This window comes from Morone saxatilis, unplaced genomic scaffold, assembly GCF_004916995.1.
Source record: "Morone saxatilis isolate NCDOM2014 unplaced genomic scaffold, NCSU_SB_2.0 Contig3, whole genome shotgun sequence".
Classification (NCBI taxonomy): Eukaryota; Metazoa; Chordata; class Actinopteri; family Moronidae; genus Morone; species Morone saxatilis.
Genome location: NW_023339873.1, coordinates 10,794,875 through 10,815,375, shown reverse-complemented (window position 1 = coordinate 10,815,375; position 20,501 = coordinate 10,794,875). Strand labels below are relative to the sequence as shown.

At 39.0% G+C, this 20,501-nt stretch overlaps 1 protein-coding gene across 1 annotated transcript in view; it reads left to right on the top strand.

The window, feature by feature from the left end:
- The window catches only part of LOC118336921 (brain-enriched guanylate kinase-associated protein), a 44,848-nt gene extending 25,105 nt beyond the window's left edge, over positions 1-19,743 (top strand). Inside the window, exons 5-7 of the mRNA XM_035673686.1 lie at positions 12,250-12,357; positions 14,993-15,076; positions 18,202-19,743. Of these exons, the coding sequence (XP_035529579.1) occupies positions 12,250-12,357; positions 14,993-15,076; positions 18,202-19,743 (1,734 nt within the window). The remainder of the gene's footprint in view (positions 1-12,249; positions 12,358-14,992; positions 15,077-18,201) is intronic.
- Positions 19,744-20,501: the final 758 nt, after the last annotated feature.

The following is a 20,501-nucleotide window of genomic DNA, read 5'->3' as shown; positions in this document are numbered from 1 at the left end:
ACACACACACACACACATAGATTGAGCTAAAGAGCTTGTGACACAAAGCTTGACCTGGAATCATTTATTCAAGAACATGAAGTCCTGTAGTTACTAGGAAACCATTACTTACAGTTTGCTTTTGTATGAAACTCTGGTAGATTACAGCAGCTGTTGAACAAAGACAGCCAAGAAAAAGTTGTTGTCTTGGCAGCAATTGTTTCCTCAGCTCTGCACTTTGTACTGTGGGAAATTTATAATCTTTTTAGTGAGAAAATAGAAAATAGATTAAAATTGAGTCCACAGCAGGTCACACTTGAAGAGTAGCTTAATAAGAAAATATGTGGCATACAGTAAGTGCAGGAGATTTGTTTTACCCAAATGTTCCTTCTAATGAAACCCTCGGAAATATTCTGGATACTCTGACAATACAATAGGTTTATGTCCATCAGTTTTACTATTTCAGCCCTGTTGTTGATCATTTTAGTGTACACAAAACCCAAGAGTCATGTGTTATTGCTAAAAGAAGAAGCCAGTCAGAGGCATGAACTGCATACAAACGGCATTGTAGCATTTTGACACTGCTCAATAGTGCTGATATCATAAGAAAAATGACACAGAATCTGACAGACTACTCGTTTACACTGATAGTTGTATTATCAGGTTTCTGATAAGTGCAGTCTTTATCTTGAGCCCACTGTGAGTAACGACTCAGCAGATTTTAAGCTTAAGGATGGATATTTCGCGCTCTGTAGTTTTCTTTGTTACATATTCTTTACTGTACGTAGGCGTCTTTGACTTTTTATCAAAGAAACATATATTTTGCCACTGTCAGTGTCATTTCATTTATTTTTTCTACAATATCCACTGTTGCAATAAAATATACACAACCTCAGCACTTGGCTAAGGTTAGAGAAAGTCAACAGTGACATGAAGCATTCAACAATTAACATTCAAACAAGTCTTAATTTTATTTCTTGGAGACAGAGTTGCATTTTCTAACACTCCTCTTTCTTACTGATGATTTAACCAGGAGACCTTCTGTGATTTGACTCCAACTGTCGTTCACCCAAACCTGTAGTCTTTATGCAAACAAATGAAAAGCACTTTTACTTCCAGACACTAGGACACCCAAAAACATGCCTCCCACTTTGAAAACTCTTTTACACTGCAGACAGACGAAAGCATCTGCCAAATGGGTGTAACCTAATCGTAATCTGCACCCACGTACTCAAACATAGATCAGTGATTGTGGAACCAAGCTGAGAAGCCTTGGCCTCTTTTGAAAGGGAACATAACTGGAAAAGTGCCAGACTGGAGTTTAAAGTCGAGCAGCAGGAAGAGAGACGACATACCGATAAATACTCGAACTTCAGATCCTCAAATCCAGTGATCATGATAAATTACATAATGTTAAACTATGGTCTAATACAACCAGATAATGTAAGCGGGATTATGACATTGACTCTCTCTGCTTTCTCCCTGTCTCTCTCGTCGAAGAAATGAGAAATCTGCTATAATCGATTTGAACACACCTGTTTAGCAGCAGAACTGCTCTCATCTCTCTCAAAGCAATTACATGATCAAAGACGGGGAGCGCAATCAATGTCCAAAGTAATTGGTCTTACCTGCCATGCAACCCTGTTACAAAACTATTATAGCTAACTGCTGTTCTGGTCACCTCAGCAGCAGCTGTCCAATCACATCAGGTTGAGAGGTTTCTTGAGTGTTTTCCCCCCCTCGCAGCCTCCACTTTAGGATTTATCAGCCAAGAAATGAGCCGGCTCTACAGCGAGGTCCATCCATATGACTTACAGTATCTCCATTAAAGTGGATTGTAATCTCATCAGAAGTTTGATCCATAGGGCTTGTCTGAGCCACGAACACTAATGGGAGAAGGCAAATCAATATTGACCCATAGCAAGCCAAATAGTGGGCAATATTAAACTGATTTTCATAGTGCATTCTGCTTTCCTGTCAATTTCTATTAAAACACCAAATGTTACAGTTTGCACAGTGGGTGTTGGGTTTAACAAATGAGATACAACTTGTTCATTAGTGCTCTTTAGCACTACCAAATAAAAGCTACCAAAATAAAAACTCCCAGTGAAAACATCCTGATTCATTTTTCAATGCTTTGAGCCGCAAAAACTAAATTACATTCATATCCATTGTAGTAAGGTGGGAGCAAAAAAAACAGACTCATAACTCAAGACCAGGACAAACAAACCCCAACTATCTGAATAGGAAGATACCAGAGATATTGATTCTCACGTTTTGCACAGATCGAGTAGTGATGTAATATACTCGATTCCAGATTGAGTAATCTATCATATTGGGCCAAATATTAAACAACGCCGATTACGACACATGAAAGTAAAACCTCCATTGCAATAAAACACATTACATGAGCTATAAACAGATGTGAAGAAACTCACTAGCATAGCAATATAAAGACTTCAAACAACCAATAATGCAACACTCTGTAACCCTGTTATACCAGTACTCTTTAAATTTTTCAAATACACTTAATGTAGTGTACAACATCTAACATCCATGTTTTTTCTATTTGTGAACACATGTTTGAAATCCATAGATACTGAAGAAAAATATATAATACAGAAAAAAAAAACAGATCAGGTACAGTACGTGTCCGATAGATTAATTAATCTATTCCCATCCCTACAACATACCACTAGGAGTCATTTTGGAGAACTGACCCTTTAAAGTAAGCATACGCTACTGTGAATACCTATATTTTGATTTGCAGTAGATAATGGAGATTTGCTGGATGAATTTGTCTGTCAACTCATGCATGGTGGAGGACCAGTGAGGCCTGAGAATTGCAATAAATCACCCCGGACATGAAATGCAGTGCTGTATGTTCAGAAGACAGCATTTACAACATTATCACAACCCTATTATTTGTGATGTTCCAATGTAATCCTCCTTACTTTGTCACACGATGAACAGACTGAGAGACTAAAACACTTCATGGATCATTCCTCTTATACAGTACACACACATCAATGTGAAAATGATTTTGGAAACTGGTGGCCTTTCAAGGGGATTGTCTGTCTAGCAGAGAGCCTTGGTGTAGCAAATCGGTTTTCATGGCAGGAGACAGTATAGGATTTTTTTTTTTTCTTTAGAGGCAGGCCTCATTGGGATTGCCATTTCTTTTGATGTCATGTCATGCAATGGCATTTCAAGGGGGGGAAATATGTTCCTTTGTAGAAGACAGTCCAGGCAGGAAGGCAGTGACAAAGGCTGCTCCAATCAAATCAGACACGTAATTAAAAGTTCTGAGAGGCCCAAACTGACAAGGTCAGGTGGAAAACAGTGAAGACTAAACCAATTTCATAAAGAGCAAAGCAAGAGATTAACACCTGGAAGAAGTGACGGATGAACACTGTGATGACATTGGAGTAATTTTGGAAACTGTTTTGATCTGTAGATAAACAGTTCTGCAGATGAAGCCGTATCTATCTTTTAGCTAAAAATAAACACTGGTGGACTGTAACTCTGGCAATGTCAGTGATGGACAAGTTATAGCGTGGTGCTAATCTGAGAGCCTCTTCTGAGATGGTGCTGGTGCAAGCAAAAAACCACATATTTGCATACAATTGTTGCCTTTTTGTCTGTGGTACCCAGAATATACCAAACAGACTGCAGAGAGACAGAACACAGACTGTAATAAAGTCTAATTAACTATTAGTAATGTAAATAAATACTATCAACACTTGAATCTATTATATGATATGGATTATTTATGTATTTTATCTTCTTTTTTTTAACAGTCACAATTCTGTCACAAGGTATTTGACTGTAGTGACTTCAGTTGTAAAGGAGCTGTCCGTGGTGCTGAAAGCCATTGTTTCTCTTAATCCTTATAAGAGTCTTTGGCAGGGTCAGCTAACTAACAGCCGTCCGGGAACTGGCAGGAAATCAAGGGCTTTACTAAATGACTGCCCTACTAACAAGAGTAATGTCTGCTTCAGGAAGTGTCACCGCTAATCAGTGCAATGTTCTATTACATTTAATGAATGATAATGTTGCTCTGTAACTGCTGCATGTGTAAATAAGCAACACTTTAGCTAACAAGTTTAGCATATATAACTTAAATGGTAATAATCTGTCACTGTTGTGTTCACAGCTTCCTTCCGCTGCCAAATGGCCAACAACACGTTTTAAGTGTATTTTGATCCTAATACATTTTGCTTTTAAAGTAGTCCTTTCACCACGAGTAGCTCTTCTTCTGCTCACTTTTTGGCTCTCATGTCATCACTCCAGTCCAGTTTACTGTTAATGTATAGCACTTCATCTTCTCCAGCTCCTCACCCTTGTACGCTGACAAATCATTCCCAGCCCCTGTTGGGAGTCCACGGCCAGTGCTCTCATTGTGCCTTATTGATGTAGAGTTGTAAATGATTCTGCCTGCACTATCCAGCAAAGCACTCTGCTATATGTCCTTAACTGATCCTCCACATGACTGACGAATGAAAGCTGAAAATCTAGGCGGGTGCCATAATTTCAGATCTGCTGTAATTAGCTTGTTCTCTCAGTTTCTCAGGATTACACTTTACTTCAAGTCCCCTTATTTAGCATTTATGAGCAGCATAAAACATTCTTTATAACACAATAATGTAGTAGTACACCACTATAAAGAGGTTTTAAATGTTTACAAATGTAAAGTATTTCACAGCAATTATAACTTCTCCTTTGAAAACATGTTTTGTATTATTACAACTGTGTTTTACTGTCATTAATCATCTGTTTATACAGCAGCCTCCACGTATGGGTGCCCACTGGAGGAGTTATTCACAATAACATATAATATATATAAATATCTCTGCTGACAATTACAATACAATTTATTAAATGTTTATGCTGCTTAAATAAATGGTTAATACGTGGATTTAAAGTGTAGCCATAAATTAGTCTCACTCAGAGATCTGAGTACATTAAAAAGTTTAATTATATTATTAGAAATACGAGGTATTGGAAAACAGCAGCATATATTAAAGCAAAATAATAATTATAAAACATAACAATTGTATAATAAATAAAATATTATAATAAATGAACATGAACTTGTCCCTAGAATTCTCCAGGAGCTAAACAGATTTGCATAACTGTGGACTCAATAATCTTTGATGGGCATTTGTCATTATTTTCATATTTTATAGACTAAATAAATAATATCTCAACTGAAAGTTTGATCAATAGAATAATCAATAATGGAAAATTACTTTTAGTTCCTACTCAAAGCACATTGCTGCATGGTTTACCTTTGTTCTTGGTATGCAGCACTTTCCCATCCAGACGTATTAATCTATCGCCTGTCATAAGCAATCAGAATTATTCATGTGTTTATTTATAAAACACAAAGGCTCAGTCTAATCTCTGGGGTCTCAGTTCTTTCTTGGCCAAGCCTCTATAAAAAAAACATTAAGATGATCAATATTATTTGATTCAGGATCGATGCATTTTAGCTGCTTAGTTTATCATGCATGGCGACATTAGACCAGTAATTGTTTGTACAGCTGAAATCTCAAACAGGGAAACGTGAACGATATGGAGAATTATGAAAATATATACAGAATGTGAACGTTTTTTAGTAATAAATATGTTTGGTTCAATAGGGAACGTGTGGTTGGTGAACAGAGTAGTCATAGAAACCTGAGGCAGAGAAGCATTTATTGTTGTTTTGATGTCACAGATTCTCATAAGAATAACCAAATAGCAAATAATGGCTCCTTCATCTATGTTTACCAGTGTGGAAGGTGTTAGATGAATAATAGTCCTGGTGGTGAGTGAGGCACGTGTGAAGTAGCCTGTTGTGTCTGTGTATGGATGTGTCCCTCTCTAAGTGTTGCTCTCTGCTCTTCACTGAGCGGCAATGAGGCCTGCAGTGCACTAATTAGTGCCATTAACACTACAGTCATGAATCATAACTCTTAAATGAAAAGTGCAAATTGTACATGGGAGGATACCACCATAGTGAAACCCAGCAGATGTGTAATTATTTACTCCTGATTGTTTCTGGACCAGAAAAGCAGTTTGGGCAGTGAATCAGCAGCTAGTTGTGCAAAAAGGACAAATTTATTATCTTGTTGTTACCAAATATTGTATTCTTACATTACAGTGGTTGTTACATTTGTTGTCATTACTTTTCATTTATTCTTGGTCAGTTATTGCGAGCAGGGAATATTTGCGTAAAAAGTGTTTTTTGATTTTAAGTTTTAATCATCCAACTCACACGCATCTGACGGAATAGATGCTTCTGCTTTTATCAGTCCAGTCTACACAGGGCGCATTACGACTCATAAATGTTTTAGGAGAAACATTTTAATGCACACATGCTGTGTAGACACGGACAGAGTACTGAAGCTGTTGCTGCAGCAGGTCAAACCAACAATAAGTTGATCCTACTTACAAATATTCTGTGTGTATCCAAAACCTGATATATTGTATAGTTCTGTGCCTTTGACCTCAGTGAGTCACACCTTTGCACTAGAGCTGCATTCATTAATCGATTAGATATCAGCTATTAAATTAGTCGCCAGCTATTCTGATGATTGTGTAGTCTCTTTTTTTAAAGAAATTAAAAAGAATTTTCAAATGTGAATATTTTCCGGTTTCTTTAGTCCTCTATTCAGATTCAGATTAAGGTGACTTTATTGTCCATTAAATTTGCATAGAATGGAAATGTATTATTTATTTATGGCATATGTCAACTCACACTATACACAACTATAAATAAAATGCAGCACACAAAAACAGTAGAAGGTTAAAGTGACTAGGTGGCAAGTGACGAAAGATTACATAACCATCACAACAATAAATAATACACAGCAATAATAAATGGTACAGCAGTAAAATGTATATTGAAGATAATTAAAAGGGTATTAAAAAGGGGGGGTCAGAGAAGTTCCTATTTAAACAGGTTCTTATCGAGGATGGTCACAGCTGTTGGAATAAAGGATGTTTTTCTTCCTGGCCACTGGGACTTTCAGTCTACAGCCTGATGGCTCTGTGACAGTAAACGGAATGTCCAAAACAAGACATTTGAGGACATCACCTCAGGCTTTGGGAAACAGTGGTCAACATTTTTCACCATTTTCTGACATTTTATGGACCAAACAACAAATCGAATAATCAAAAAATAAATAAATAAATCAAAAGATTAATTGATATGGAAAAAAAATCACTAGATGCTGCCCTACTTTGAGTGACATGTTTGTTTATTATGATTAACATTTATTGGCACTATGTTTTATTCTTAGCCAATCCCACATAATCTGTCCTGTTGTTGTAAATACTCTCTAGTAGTGCATCAAATATGTATTACTTCCTAGCTGATTAAACTACAGTTCTACAGTGAGCCTTTTTAATAATAAAACAGTATATTTGTGCCTCGTGTTTTTATTTATTTACATCTTCAGGACTTCCTGTCACTCTTGTCAGCTGCTACTATCTAATAAAGGCAATGAAAGCCCAAAAACAGAACATTTACATTGTCAGTAGGAAGACAGGGTAGGACAGTTAAAAAGTATTTTCAGTTGGACTAAAATGTTGTTGCTTGTCGTGTTGTCATGGGATTTGCTGACTTTGAGAAAAAAATAGAATAACAGCCTTATCGTTTTAACGATTGACAGCAACAAGCAATCATTTTTAAGCAGGAAAAAAGGCTTTATTTGTTTATTTTTTGTTCCCAACAATGTAGCTCACACATGCAATGCTTTATGGCATCAATACCCACACCTCCATTACCTGCAACAACAACATAATCCTGACCCTAAAAACAACATTAAAAACTGGAGCAGATCATGATGGATTACCTACTGTATCTGAAGGCAGGTTTCAGCTCCTCCAGTTGATGGACTGTACTGCAGAAACCGAAGCCTGCTGATGGTCTGAAAGGTAAAACAACAACAAAAGCTCGCTCTGTGGTCAGTGACGTGAGGTGCTACGATTTGTAAAACCACCAAAATGGTACTGGCTGTAGCCCATAATATCATCTTTAATCTCAATCAGGGACAAACAGAGGTTCATTTGCAGTAGAATAAACTTGTTAGTTTCACATGGGAAGTTGATCTGAACAGTAATCACTTTTCTCCCGCCTCCACTGTGTCCATTGAGGTGACCGAATTGTTCCGTGTTTCTGAAAACTGTTATTCTGAAGACTTTGGATCTGCTTTGTTTGGGGAGGTGGTTATCATAGGTGGTGTCTCCATCTGAAAATCCTCTTTAATGAGGTTAGAAATCTTCATTTGTTTCCCCCCGCCCCCACCCTACAAAAATAAAACTGTATTAAACTGGAGTGGAGCTTTCTGCTCGCCTCTGTGAACCGCAGTCTTCAGTAATTGCATCTCATGGGATTTAAGCTTCATTTGTTGTCCAGTGAGGAGACAGAATCTCCAGCAGAATACGTAAAACAAATTGGGTGCGTCTTTAGAAAAACTGCCATTTTTCACTTTTTATACACTGTGCACTCAATTCAACAAATCCTCTTGATCAATAGCTCAAACAAAGCTCTACAAATGTTTTGTTGTTATTGTTTTATTCTATTACATATTTGCATTTTAGAGAGAGAGACAACTGACCCTTTGTTAGCTGAATGTGTCATTTAGTTGCTGATTAACTAGAAGAAACATACATTTATGGTCAAAAGACAATAAGTGAGCAGTGAGTCTCTGAACTGCTTTGTGTTGAGAAACAATATCCCTCCTCCTCTACTGGGTCAAGATTTGATAGTCCAAATTTGCATATTAATTTTCCTTGATGCTGTTCTCTTATATGTGTGGCACCAACTGATAAGAACGTCTTGGTGACAGCCTGTGTATCCAACACAGTGTGACTAGAGGAGATAGCAAAAATCAGTGTGCACAGCTGGGATTCTTCCGCTGGCCAAACGCTGTAATTAAAATTACACTTCCTCCCTCTCACTATAGTACAGTACGAGATCATGTTCATCATATCAAGCCTATTAAGATTGCTTTCTGTTCATTTTTAATCTATAGGTAGAATCTAATCACATGCAAGTGAAGCATCAGTATGTCAGAAGATTCAAGAGATTACTGGATATATGAAAGTTATCAGTCAGCAGCTATGGTGAGAGAAAAAGATTACTTCTGGCTCCAAAGTGGCAGATTATTTTTGAAAATGTACAACACTGTTTTCACACTTTTTTTGTCGCAGTAAAGGTTACTCTATGTGGTAGTACACCATACATCACTCAAAGTTTTAAAAAAAAATGTACAAGAGAGATTTTAGAAGTTTCAAGAGTCAAATATTAGAACTGAACCTTTGGATAGATTCTGCTAATATTAAATCTGCACTACTCAATATATGAGATATAGTAGAGTAGAATACACGTGAACTTTATTAAAGCTTGGGCCTAATTTCTTATAGTTTTGGCCATGTAATAGTAATTTTGTATTTAAAGAATACTGAATACTGGTTTGATTACTGTGTTACTGTCTATAACGGATCTAGTATTCCACCACCTAAAACATACAATGCTTATAATAAATTCAGTCTGGTTAGATGGTAGAATATTTCCAATGATGCCATACACGACAGACTTGTAACACAGATCATAAGTCCAAACTATTTCAACCCTTTCCAGACTTCCTGAGCTCTGTAGCAATCCATTAAAAGATGCTATTATGTCTCATCATCATTGCAGTTAATCATTGCACATCTTCCTTTTTTCCTTTCGTTTTCCATTTCCATTTATCATCTAAGCTAAAGAAGGTTATATGACACCAGTGGTTCAGAGTTTTTGAAAGATTTACGTCTTGTATTAGGAATGCATGAAGACCAAAAGAAGCAATGTATTAAACCACAATGATATTATGTATATTAACATGTGTGAGAGAAATCATCTTTAATCTAATAAAACATAATTTTAAACAAATACAGATCAGGGTACATATGTGACCTTTAAAATGCTCTAAATGTGCTCATCCGCACAGTTAGCATCGCAAAATATTAATAGAAATCCAGAGTAATGAGAAAGAGAGAGTGCCAGAGAACTGCATGTTGCGACAGAAGATTAATGAGACCCTAACAGAATTGGATTTGAATATCAATGCTGGCCTATTGCTTAAACTGACATTAATTGCCACCTATTAGATTGGCTGTGCACCCCTGTATTTCACAACAATCAGCACCATTGAGAGATTAGAAGAGAGAAAGGTTGGAGGCCAAGTGAGTGCTCAGAGCTGTATCATTTGTCAGGTGGTGCCGTGTGGCAGGTTTCACAATTACTAGTGTGTGTGAGACAGAGAAAAAGCAAACAGAATTGATTAACCAACAGAACCCACTACTGGCCCCTATAGGCTGAAATGTTAATGGCAGCTCACAGTATAAAGCTGTTGGACAAACTTAATTTAAGGTCCACTTAATTAAGTCTCCATGATTCTGAGTACCTGTAGGACTATTAACATGACTAACTATCATATCAAGTTGTTGTGGTTCTTATTTTGAAAGAATACATTTTAAGTAAATCTCGCCCAGTGTGAAAGCCTTAGCATTTGAGAGCATGTATAATTTGTATAAGGATTTCTTGCAGTGATATGCAAGAATATCATCTGATGTCATGAGAAGGACACAAGTTTAACTTTTTATAATGTATTTCTGAGTACTATTTGTAACATTTTGATGTTTAGATAATGCTATATGCAATATTATTTTTATCTGTACACTAACCAGCGATCACCAGTAATATTCTGGGTTCTGTTCATTGACAATCTTTGCATTTTTTTTAACTTCTCTCTTTCTATAGTATCTGTCAACTCACAACCCTGACCTCTTCCTCACTTTCCACTTCACTACATTCTGTAAGGGGAACTGTAGCCACAACCTGTAGGGCAAGGGTCCCATGACTGACAGGGGTAGTCAAGCTAGCACTACCTCTAGCAAGCTGATCTGCTAGCCTATGCTCTAATATTACAATGATGACTCAATAGACCACTCTAAGTTATCATTGTTCCTGATGGGTATTTAAATGTTAAAATTGACATTACAATAGGATTTGATTATTAATAATGACGTTTGTTGTCATGAAATTCTTTTTTTTTCTCGAGAATCAGACTTGCACATTAAAAAATGTGACGGAGAATTCTGTAAATGTCTAACTTTGGTACAGAAATAATACATAAATTATAGGGGGTCATTAATTATGGTTAAATGCTGTTAAATACTTGGATTAGTTTGTAAGAATATTCATGCAGTTTAGTAAGTTGGTAGTGAGGTTGGCTTGTTCACAGACGTAAAAGAGGCAGCAGGTTAATTGACAAGCTTTATCATGTTTCTCCCTGTGATGTACAGTCTTACTTACTTATTCGTGTTCAATTTTCAGTGGTCTCCATCAGTCATGTGACTCTAACCTTGCAGGTCATAGTAGTTTGTTGAGAAAAATTATGAGGTGCTAAATCATCAAATATGGACATAATTCCCAGGGATAGAGGTTTATCCGCTTGGGAGCATGAATGTGTTCCGCTGATTCATTCATGCTGTTCAAAATGGAAATAGTTCATCCTCTAAAGAGCACATTCAATCGGTCTCATTAGTTCCATTTGCACAAGTAAAGATTTTAGCCTGATGATGCTAGACGAGAGGTCTGGGCCACCAAAAATCATTAGGAATAATCCTCGGGGCACCATGAATGTCTGTGCCAAATTGCAAGACAATGTGGACAATAGTTGTCAGGATAAAAGTGGGCAGACAGAAAGACAGATGAGCCAACCAGCAGACATCACCATCATTAGGGCGCCGCTGTTAGTGGGGCTAAAATGTCACTCCAGCAGAGTCATTTTGCATTTCTTTGACAGTAATCACTGAAAATAGAACGAGTGTTTCATTTGTCTTTCGCTCTCTCTCCCTCTTTATTTTTCTCTCTCCATTCCCCCCTCCTTCTATTTCTCTTTCTTTTACTCCCAGAGTAATTGATATGATATGAGCACTGGCAAGTGTAATCTTCTTTTAATTAAGACCTGCTGCTGGCACCGGCTTCAGACTGATAGTGACTTAGGGCTCTCTTCCTCTCATTTTTCTTCCCCTCTTCTATCATCTTATTTTTCTTCTCTTGCTCCTCCAACTTCAGCTCCCTCATCTTTCTCTTGTTATCTCAACAACTCTTTCCTTTAACCCTTTACTTCCTGTCCCTCTTCTTATCATCTACTCGGTCTACCTCTGACATCCTTTGTTTTCATTTTTCCTCCCTTTGTCTTTTCTCCACTGTGAAATCTTTCGCTGCAGTCGCACCACCATGAAGAGGAAAAGAGAGCCCTCAGCCGGGAAATCATCGTCCTCAACAACCACCTCATGGAGGCGAAGATCACCATCAATAAACTTAGAGAGGACAACGTGAGTACCCAGGGCTGCATCATGTGGGCTCCCGCTTGTACAATGAACATTTTTGTGTGATGACACTCCAGTTGAGGACATGCACAAATTATATTTCACCTGCAGGCCCACGAATTAAGCAGTAGGGCATTTGAGGCCACGGCTTTCCTTGCCTGGTCAGTAATCCAGCCTTATTAGCACCAAAACAACAGCTGGCTTGGGAGACTGAAGTGACAACACTTCAAAAAGCAGTTTTTCCTGATGGAAGCACTTTCACTGTCACATCGTCAGCCTTCTCTGTGAACCCACTATTGCTAAAAGTCGCATATCCACTATATTTCTGCAACATCCTGGATGTTTGTGCTTCAAGGAGCCACAGCAGATAGAGGAATTAACTCTAAGCCACTGGGTGTTTTATAGTGATTATACTGAAATCAATGGGCATCCTCAGGGCTGCCAGAATTTGGAGCCAGGACTGCATGGATCTGAGCTCAGGGGCATGTGGCAATCTGGTGCCTCACTTTCTTTGAAGTGATTTTACTGGTATTTCTACTGGGGGTTAGGTTAGATTTTTTTTCCCCCTCTTTGGTCTATGGCAGTTTTTAGCACTTCTAAGCTATAGAGTATTTTGACAATCCCCTCAGATCCAGCCAGGCTGATTGGAGTCAAGGTTCATTTTGAACAGGAGGAGAATTTGTCCCATCAGAGCCAGCAGCGTGGCGGGGATTTCCTCCAGAGAATAAACTTTGAATTTACTCCTTATAACATGGGATGAAGTAAATAACCTTTCAAATGTGCCTTGCCTGAGACCTGCCAGAAAAAGAAAAACATAATATTGAATTACATGTCTTACATTGGTATTACTCTCTACTAAATCTACAACAGGTTTATTTCCTTAGAGAAATGATTAATGGCCCTACCAGGCACAGACCCAGGGAGCCCCAGGGCCAGAGTCTGTGTTCGAGGTGACAACATTATTTGTTGGAAAGTCAATCAAACGACCACAAAGAGACACAAAACCGAGATGCCAAATGACAAAGATGCGAAATGATCACAGAGAAATGCAAAATGACCTCAAAGAGAAGTAAAACAACCATAAAGAGACACAAAATGCCTTAAAAGAGAAGCAAAACAATCATGAACCAATGCAAAACGACTATAAACACACCATGAACACATGAAGATGCAAAGTGACCACATAGAGATGAAAAAACAACTAGCCTTGTCGTTTGTAGACGTTTTGTGTCTCTCTCAGTCTGAGTATTGCTCCTAAGTAACAGACATACATTTCTCTGCCAAAGGGACCATTGTCTCATTAACATTAACATTAACATTACTAGTTATTAGATTGCATGAGTACCGGCTTTATACAAAGTCACAAGAAATTAAACTATGGTCAGAGGTGAGACTATGTGACCCCCCCCCCTTCATTTGTAATACATACATGTATGCCTAAACCTCATCATAAGACCTCCCAAAAAACTGGCTTGCCACCCGCTGAAATTCCAAACACAGCACACAACTCATGTTAACTAAGACACAAAGGTCTCAAGGGTCTATTTGAACTGTCCACAAAAACTACAGGGAGCCCAAATGTCCCCAGACGACAAAATGAAAAGAAATACAGTGATTTAAGTCACGGCTAACTGATGGGGGAGTTGAATATGTCAAATAAAAGGCTTTGATGTAATGGGAAGTATTGTCAGAGCGGTGGTGTGATGGAGGCACGGGGAGGCTACAGTGCAGCCAAAACTGACCTTTATGATTTCACAGAGGAAGGAGAGGAAACGAGTGAGCTAAACCAGCTAAACACCCACACAAAACACATCAGAAGGAAACACAGAAACACAGCAAACAATTAAACCAAGCATCTGCTGTGCCAGTAGACCCCCCTTACTCTGCTCTGAAATTTAAGTAAAAATCTGAACAACCATCCATTATAGAAACAAAGCACAGAGAAATAGTAATGCTGCACTAGTTTTTCCTAGGCTGGAATGTGAAGATAAGTGAATGCACTGTTTCAGACAAGTCTAATAAAATTAGCACAGACTGTACTGGGCAGATACAAGATTGCAAATGAAAACTACAACCTAGTGAAATAATATAGCCAAGGTGAAAAATACCTGCTAACTAATTAAACTGTACCAGCTTCAATGGATGAATTTGTTCCTTTGATTTGACGGGTCACTAAATCAATGAATTTCCTAATCCAGTAAGCGACTTATTGTAATTTTTCAATGGAATACGGCTTGTTATTTATACTACATTATCTATACCATGCTATAAAATTCTCATTATTGAAGAATTGTTACCCCAGTCGTGCCAGACTTCTTGTTTTGTTTCCCATGAAATCCACAATTAATTCATAAACACCTCATAAATAGTAAACTGATACATTATATTGTTAGATTTGTTGTTGCCACACTACCAAGGTAACATTGCATTACTCTATAATTCTTTCCACAAGAAGTCCCCTATAATTACAAAATAATTAAACCACAATTAAAAGACTGTTATCTAAAATTATTTTTCCCAGAGGGTGTTCGAACATAATCCCGCTCGGTCAAAAGCTTACTTAAATCATCAGGCTGCCAAAATGAACAAGATTTTAAAACATGAATTTAGTGATTGAGGATAATATTTCTGCCTCTTACAGGACCTGTACAGGAAAGACTGCAACCTGGCCGCACAGCTGCTGCAGTGCTCCAAGTCTCACTACAGAGTACACAAGATGTCTGAGGTGAGCTCCCCAACACTGCAGCTACGACTGCTGCTACGACTGCATTAATGTGTCCATTTATGAAATAAATACCTAATTGCATAAGTATAATAATGATACAAATTATACATTTGGTTAAATTAAATTCCAGATAAGACTATATATGCGTTTTACTTCCTCCATAACAGCAAAAGGCTGAAAATTGTCAAAACTGAGCAGCTTGATCAGGGCTGTAGCTAGTATTAAAGGTCCAGTGTGTAACTTTTAGGAGGATCCACTGGCTGAAATGGAATATAATATTCATAGGTATGTTTTCATTAGCATTTCACCTGAATATAGGAGTCATTGTGTTTTTGTTACCTTAGAATCAGCTGTTTTTATGTACAGACACTGCGGGTCGCCTTCCATGGAGTCTGTCATGTTTCTACAGTAGCCCAGAAGAGACAAACCAAACACTGGCTCCAGATATGGGGGGTCTACATTTTCTGCATGTTTTGTGGCCACTGTGGTTTCTCCTTTGTGCTTGAAAGGGGAGGGTGAAACGAGGAAGTAGAGTTCTGCAATACACACTGGATCTTTAAGGACACTGAGGTCATAATGTTTGTGTTTTATATGGGAATTCAGGGGTTTTAGCAACCTGTGAGGTGGTAACAGTCTAAATGTAAAACTTACATTTTCTCATGATGGATATGTTATAGGCTGATTCCAGTATGTTTAGACTGGATATATTGAAATTGGACTACTTTTGAGCCCACAAAAAGTATAGAACTGGGACTGACGTAAGACATTAGTGCCTATGTGATACCTTATTTTGGGGAATATAAACATGTTTTGTTTTCATGTAAGACATGAAGAGTATATCAAACTCTTCATCGCACTGGTTAAATACAAATAAATAAAATATAATTACGCTAGAAAGGTGAATATCTTATGTAACTGGGTGTATTAAGGTTCAATGAAGCATTTCTCCACTAGAATTTTATTCCTGGCTGTTTAGGGTTTTAAATAGTCAGGACCCTCATGCTGGGAAATCTACTTTACAAAAATTGTAACTTAAGTTTTACTGTAACTGAATACATAAAACAAATCCAGATAATATTTGTTTTTGTGTGGTGGGGTGCATTGCGGGGTACATGGACTTGTGACCTCAGTATTATTAAAATCCTGCTTATAGCCCTGGGCTTGATGGATAAAATACATCTTGACTGAACTTACGCTAATGCTACTAACAAACTATTCTAGGTGCATTGTTTCTGTAACGGAGAGAGCTTCTGCATGTTGTGTTGGCTTACCATTAAAAGCTTTGGTGAATGGTTTTCACAAAAAAAACACAGTTACAATGCTCATGGCCTCAGACTGATGACGGTGTGCTGTATGAAGTACCATCTTTCTGCATCCCGGTTGTGTATAAAGAATGAATGAATGAAACAAAGCCTGGCCTTAGAGCACACCTGATGCACAAAAGAATTACAGTTTTACTTTACAGCAGTGCTCATAATTGAGTAATTCTCAAATTGGGAAAGACCTGCCCTACTCACCCTATGTACATTTTCCACTGTTAAGACTGTAAAATGCATGCATGAAAATAGATAGATGTCATAACAGCTGATTAAGAGTCAATTATTATTAAAAAGTCTTATTGCACTGGAAAGCTTTACAGACAACTGTAACTAAGGGTGGCGAGGCTCAGCAAATGGGCAGTTGAGAAGGAGTGACTTTTATGACGTTACATTATCTCACTTTAAATGTAGAAAAAGGTTATAAAAGGGGGAAATGTAAATTCTCTTCCAAATGTGGCGTATTTTGAGGAAATAGCTTTCACAGAATGGCTGCGAATTGCTGTAATGACTAAAATAATAAATGCCGGTTCCATCATACACCATTAAACCACTTATCTCAATAAATGGAGCAAGACCTGTAGACGTGTCCGCTGTCACGTGGATTAAAACTGCAAAACTGCGTGACTGTTAATTAAGATTTGCCTCAGATAGCAGCTAATGCTGAGCTAGCTTACTTAGAGCACACACTGTATATTATCTTGTGCTTCCCCCCACAACCTCACCTACTTTCCATCTCTATTCCCTCTGGGAGAGGCAGCGGCTGCTAAAAATAGCTTGACTTAAAAGATGCAGGTTATTTTATGCCGAGGCGAGCTTCTATTTCTTAACAAAGCCAAGTCAGTATTTTATCTTTTTTTCTATTCCCAGCTGGAGACCCAGAGCACTGGTTTCATTTGAATCTAAGCCGTTCCCTGTGGAACTGATATGTGTTTGATGGTAGACAGAATAAAGAGACACTGAGTAAAAAGACAGAGAGAGAGAGGGAATGAGGGCTTTTTGGTGAAGAAGGCAGTGGAGAAAGATGAAAGGATAAAGAAAGAGAGGAAAAAAAGAGAGAACTCAATGGCAGGAACAGTTCCTACTGACCCTGACCAGCCTTAATAGGCACAAAGAACCAGTCTGTAATTGACAGGAACAGTTTTCTCAGAAAGAAGCCAATCAAACAGATTATGTGTCTGTCTGCCTGTGTTTGTAAGAGTGAGAGTGCAAGAAAGAGAGACAGAGAAACAGATGGGAGAGGAAGGGAGGGAGAGAGAGAAAGAGAGAGAGATTTTTAGATATTTATTCTATTAATTTATTATTTTTATGGAATGACAAAGTAGAGGTAAGTTAACAACAGAAATAAATATTTGTTAGAAATAAAAACATGGTTGTGTTGGGAGAAAAGGAAAGCCAACAAATAAATAAATAAAGCTTGTGTTTTCTGACAAGTTCATTAAAGGGGCCAAGTAGTGCAATTCCCCTGAGACACATGAAGTGGTCTGGACTGTGTGAGCTCTGCGAGAATGAATTACTTTCTAAACGAGAACTATAGATTAAAATCCTTAAGGAATGGCTTTAAAAATACATTCAGTGCAAACACAGAAAGCTTAGAATATGTTTGAGGAAGAGATTCAAGTTGATTGTATAAATAATTAAGAAACGGCTGTTGAGGAATCATTAATTTTTTAGGAGATCTTTTCTGGCTATATGTGAAGACCGGCTCAGCAGCTGTAAAAAAAACAAACAATAAAAACATCTATTGATGTAGGTTTTAGTTATTTTTCCCCCATCTTCAACACAATTCTTCTGTCTTCCTTGTCTTAGCTGCCGCTGGAGTTCCAGGAACGCATCAGTTCCCACATGGAGAAACATAATCGGGGTAGCGGAGCCACCATGGCAATGTGCCACTCCAATTACTCTGACGCAGTCCCCACAGCCGTAATCGCCAAAGTCCTGGAAAAGCCGGAACCAGGAAGCAGTTGCCCTGTAACACGCTCACCCAGCCCCCAGCCACAGGATGGAGATTTTCTTACAGGAACAGGGAGCACCGATCACCTGAACCGCCGCATTTCGTATAAGTCATCTGACCTGTACTGCAGCGATACGGCTCTCTACTGCCCTGAACGATGGCAAGATACAGAGCGCAGGCAGAGCGTTGACCTCCACGGCACCAGCCTGCTCCAGCTTCATGCCCAAAACTCCACTGACAGCAACCCAGATGAAGAGCCCTACAACTCTGGAAGTTTCTCCCACCATGAGCCTCCATCCTCCTTCCACCACCACGATGAGTTCGGCACTGGTAGCCTCCCTGCCTCCAGTTCCTACTCTAGCTTTAGCCTTGCATCGGACGAGAAGGGAGGAGTTAGTGGTGGTTGCGGGCGCACTGCAAGCAGCACCTTATCCTCTTCCCACCAGGGTCTCTATATGGACTGGCGAGATGGTGGCAGTGGGGACTATGGGCGCAAAAGCATGTCCTCTTATGATAAAGACAGCCCAAGCTTCCCCAAGTCCCTCAGCATCCAGCACATGGTGACCCCCAGGAGCCCACAAAAGGGCACCTCCCCAGCATATACAAGGACGGCTTCATGCTTCAGTGAACCATACCATTCCAGCACTCCCCGCCTTGCCTCCTCTCACAGCATGGGGTCCACAACTGGACTGGGCCAGGCTCGTGGAGGAGCTCTGGACAGCCGAGGTGACATCCAGGTCCCAGACGATGACCTAAGTAGCCGCTGGAGACAGCTCAGTGTGGAAGACATCAACACGTTCTCATCTTCTTACCGTGATATCACAGGGCGGGTGTCTCCGTACAGTTTCTCTGAGCGACACTTTGCCATGGGCCCCTCCAGTAAGGTCAAGGGGTCTCTCTACAGCAGCTTCCAAGAAGGAGATGACGTCTTCCATAGCCAAGTGCTGGACCAGTGTTTCGCTGTGGGTCCCCCTTCACCCAGCCGCAGTCCGAAACCTATGGAGCATCGTAAGCAGGAGAAAACCTCTGTGCTGTACAGAGCCAAGGCTGACAGTCAGGACTCTGAGTGCAGTCTGTTCCTCTCAGGGAGCTCTAAAGAGAAGGAGAGCATTGGGGGAGCAACAGCAGCAAGCAGCGCCAAGAAGGACTATGTAAATCTGAGCGCAGACAGCTCGGCTGAGTCCCTACACCAAAGCTCCCTCGAAGCCTCAAGTCTTCAACACTACCCCAGCCCCAGGCCAAGTGTCCGGCCTCGCCCAAGCTCTAGCTCCGCTGTCAGTGTCGGCCCTGCACTCCCAAAGAAGACTTCTCCAAGATACCAAAAATTTGGCAGCACGGGACTGACGAGGAAGGACAGTCTGACCAAGGCACAGCTATACGGTACACTGCTGAACTGAGCAGAAAGAGAGAGCTTTTCATTTTATGCATGATGATGATGATGATTCTTAACTTACTGTACTGTTTGTCTCAAAAGTTCCCTGCAGCAAACACATACTTGGTGTGATGGGGTATTAAGATGTTGTTGTTTTATGTATCTCTTAGCCAAGGCACGTTTCATGCAGTCTGCAACACTTTTTCTATTGTACGTCATGCAATGGTGTAGCTACCTGAGACCAGCTATTCATTATGTCTTTGTTTCAATGATAATGATGATAATTAAAGCCACCGGGATAAAACCACGTTGTCTAAGAACTACAACAGAGACCCGGCTACATGAACGTACTGCGCTATTTGCTCTTTTTTTTGGTGTTAAGTACTGTTAGTAAAACCAGCAAAAGACCATTAATTCCTGCTCTAATATATACAGTATAGATAATGGACTAAAGCGCTTGTAATGGAGTGACTTAATTACACTTGTTTGGGAGAGGGGAGTAGTGGACCCTGCTGACTGCAAGCTGTTAAAAAGATTTATTCATTCTCTATTTTCTCTTAAACAAGATGCATGCCTTATAATTCAAGAGACATTTCCACTTACTAAAAAGGATGTTTTAATAACGTTATTAATTGGCTAAATAAACAAAATTTTTGATTTAAATGCCATGTAATAACAACATTTAGACTCCAAACTGATGCTAGACTCATGTTAATTGGAAACTTAAAACTTAAAAATCCCAGATTTTGTTTGTTGGAATAATAGTTTTAAATATATATGTGT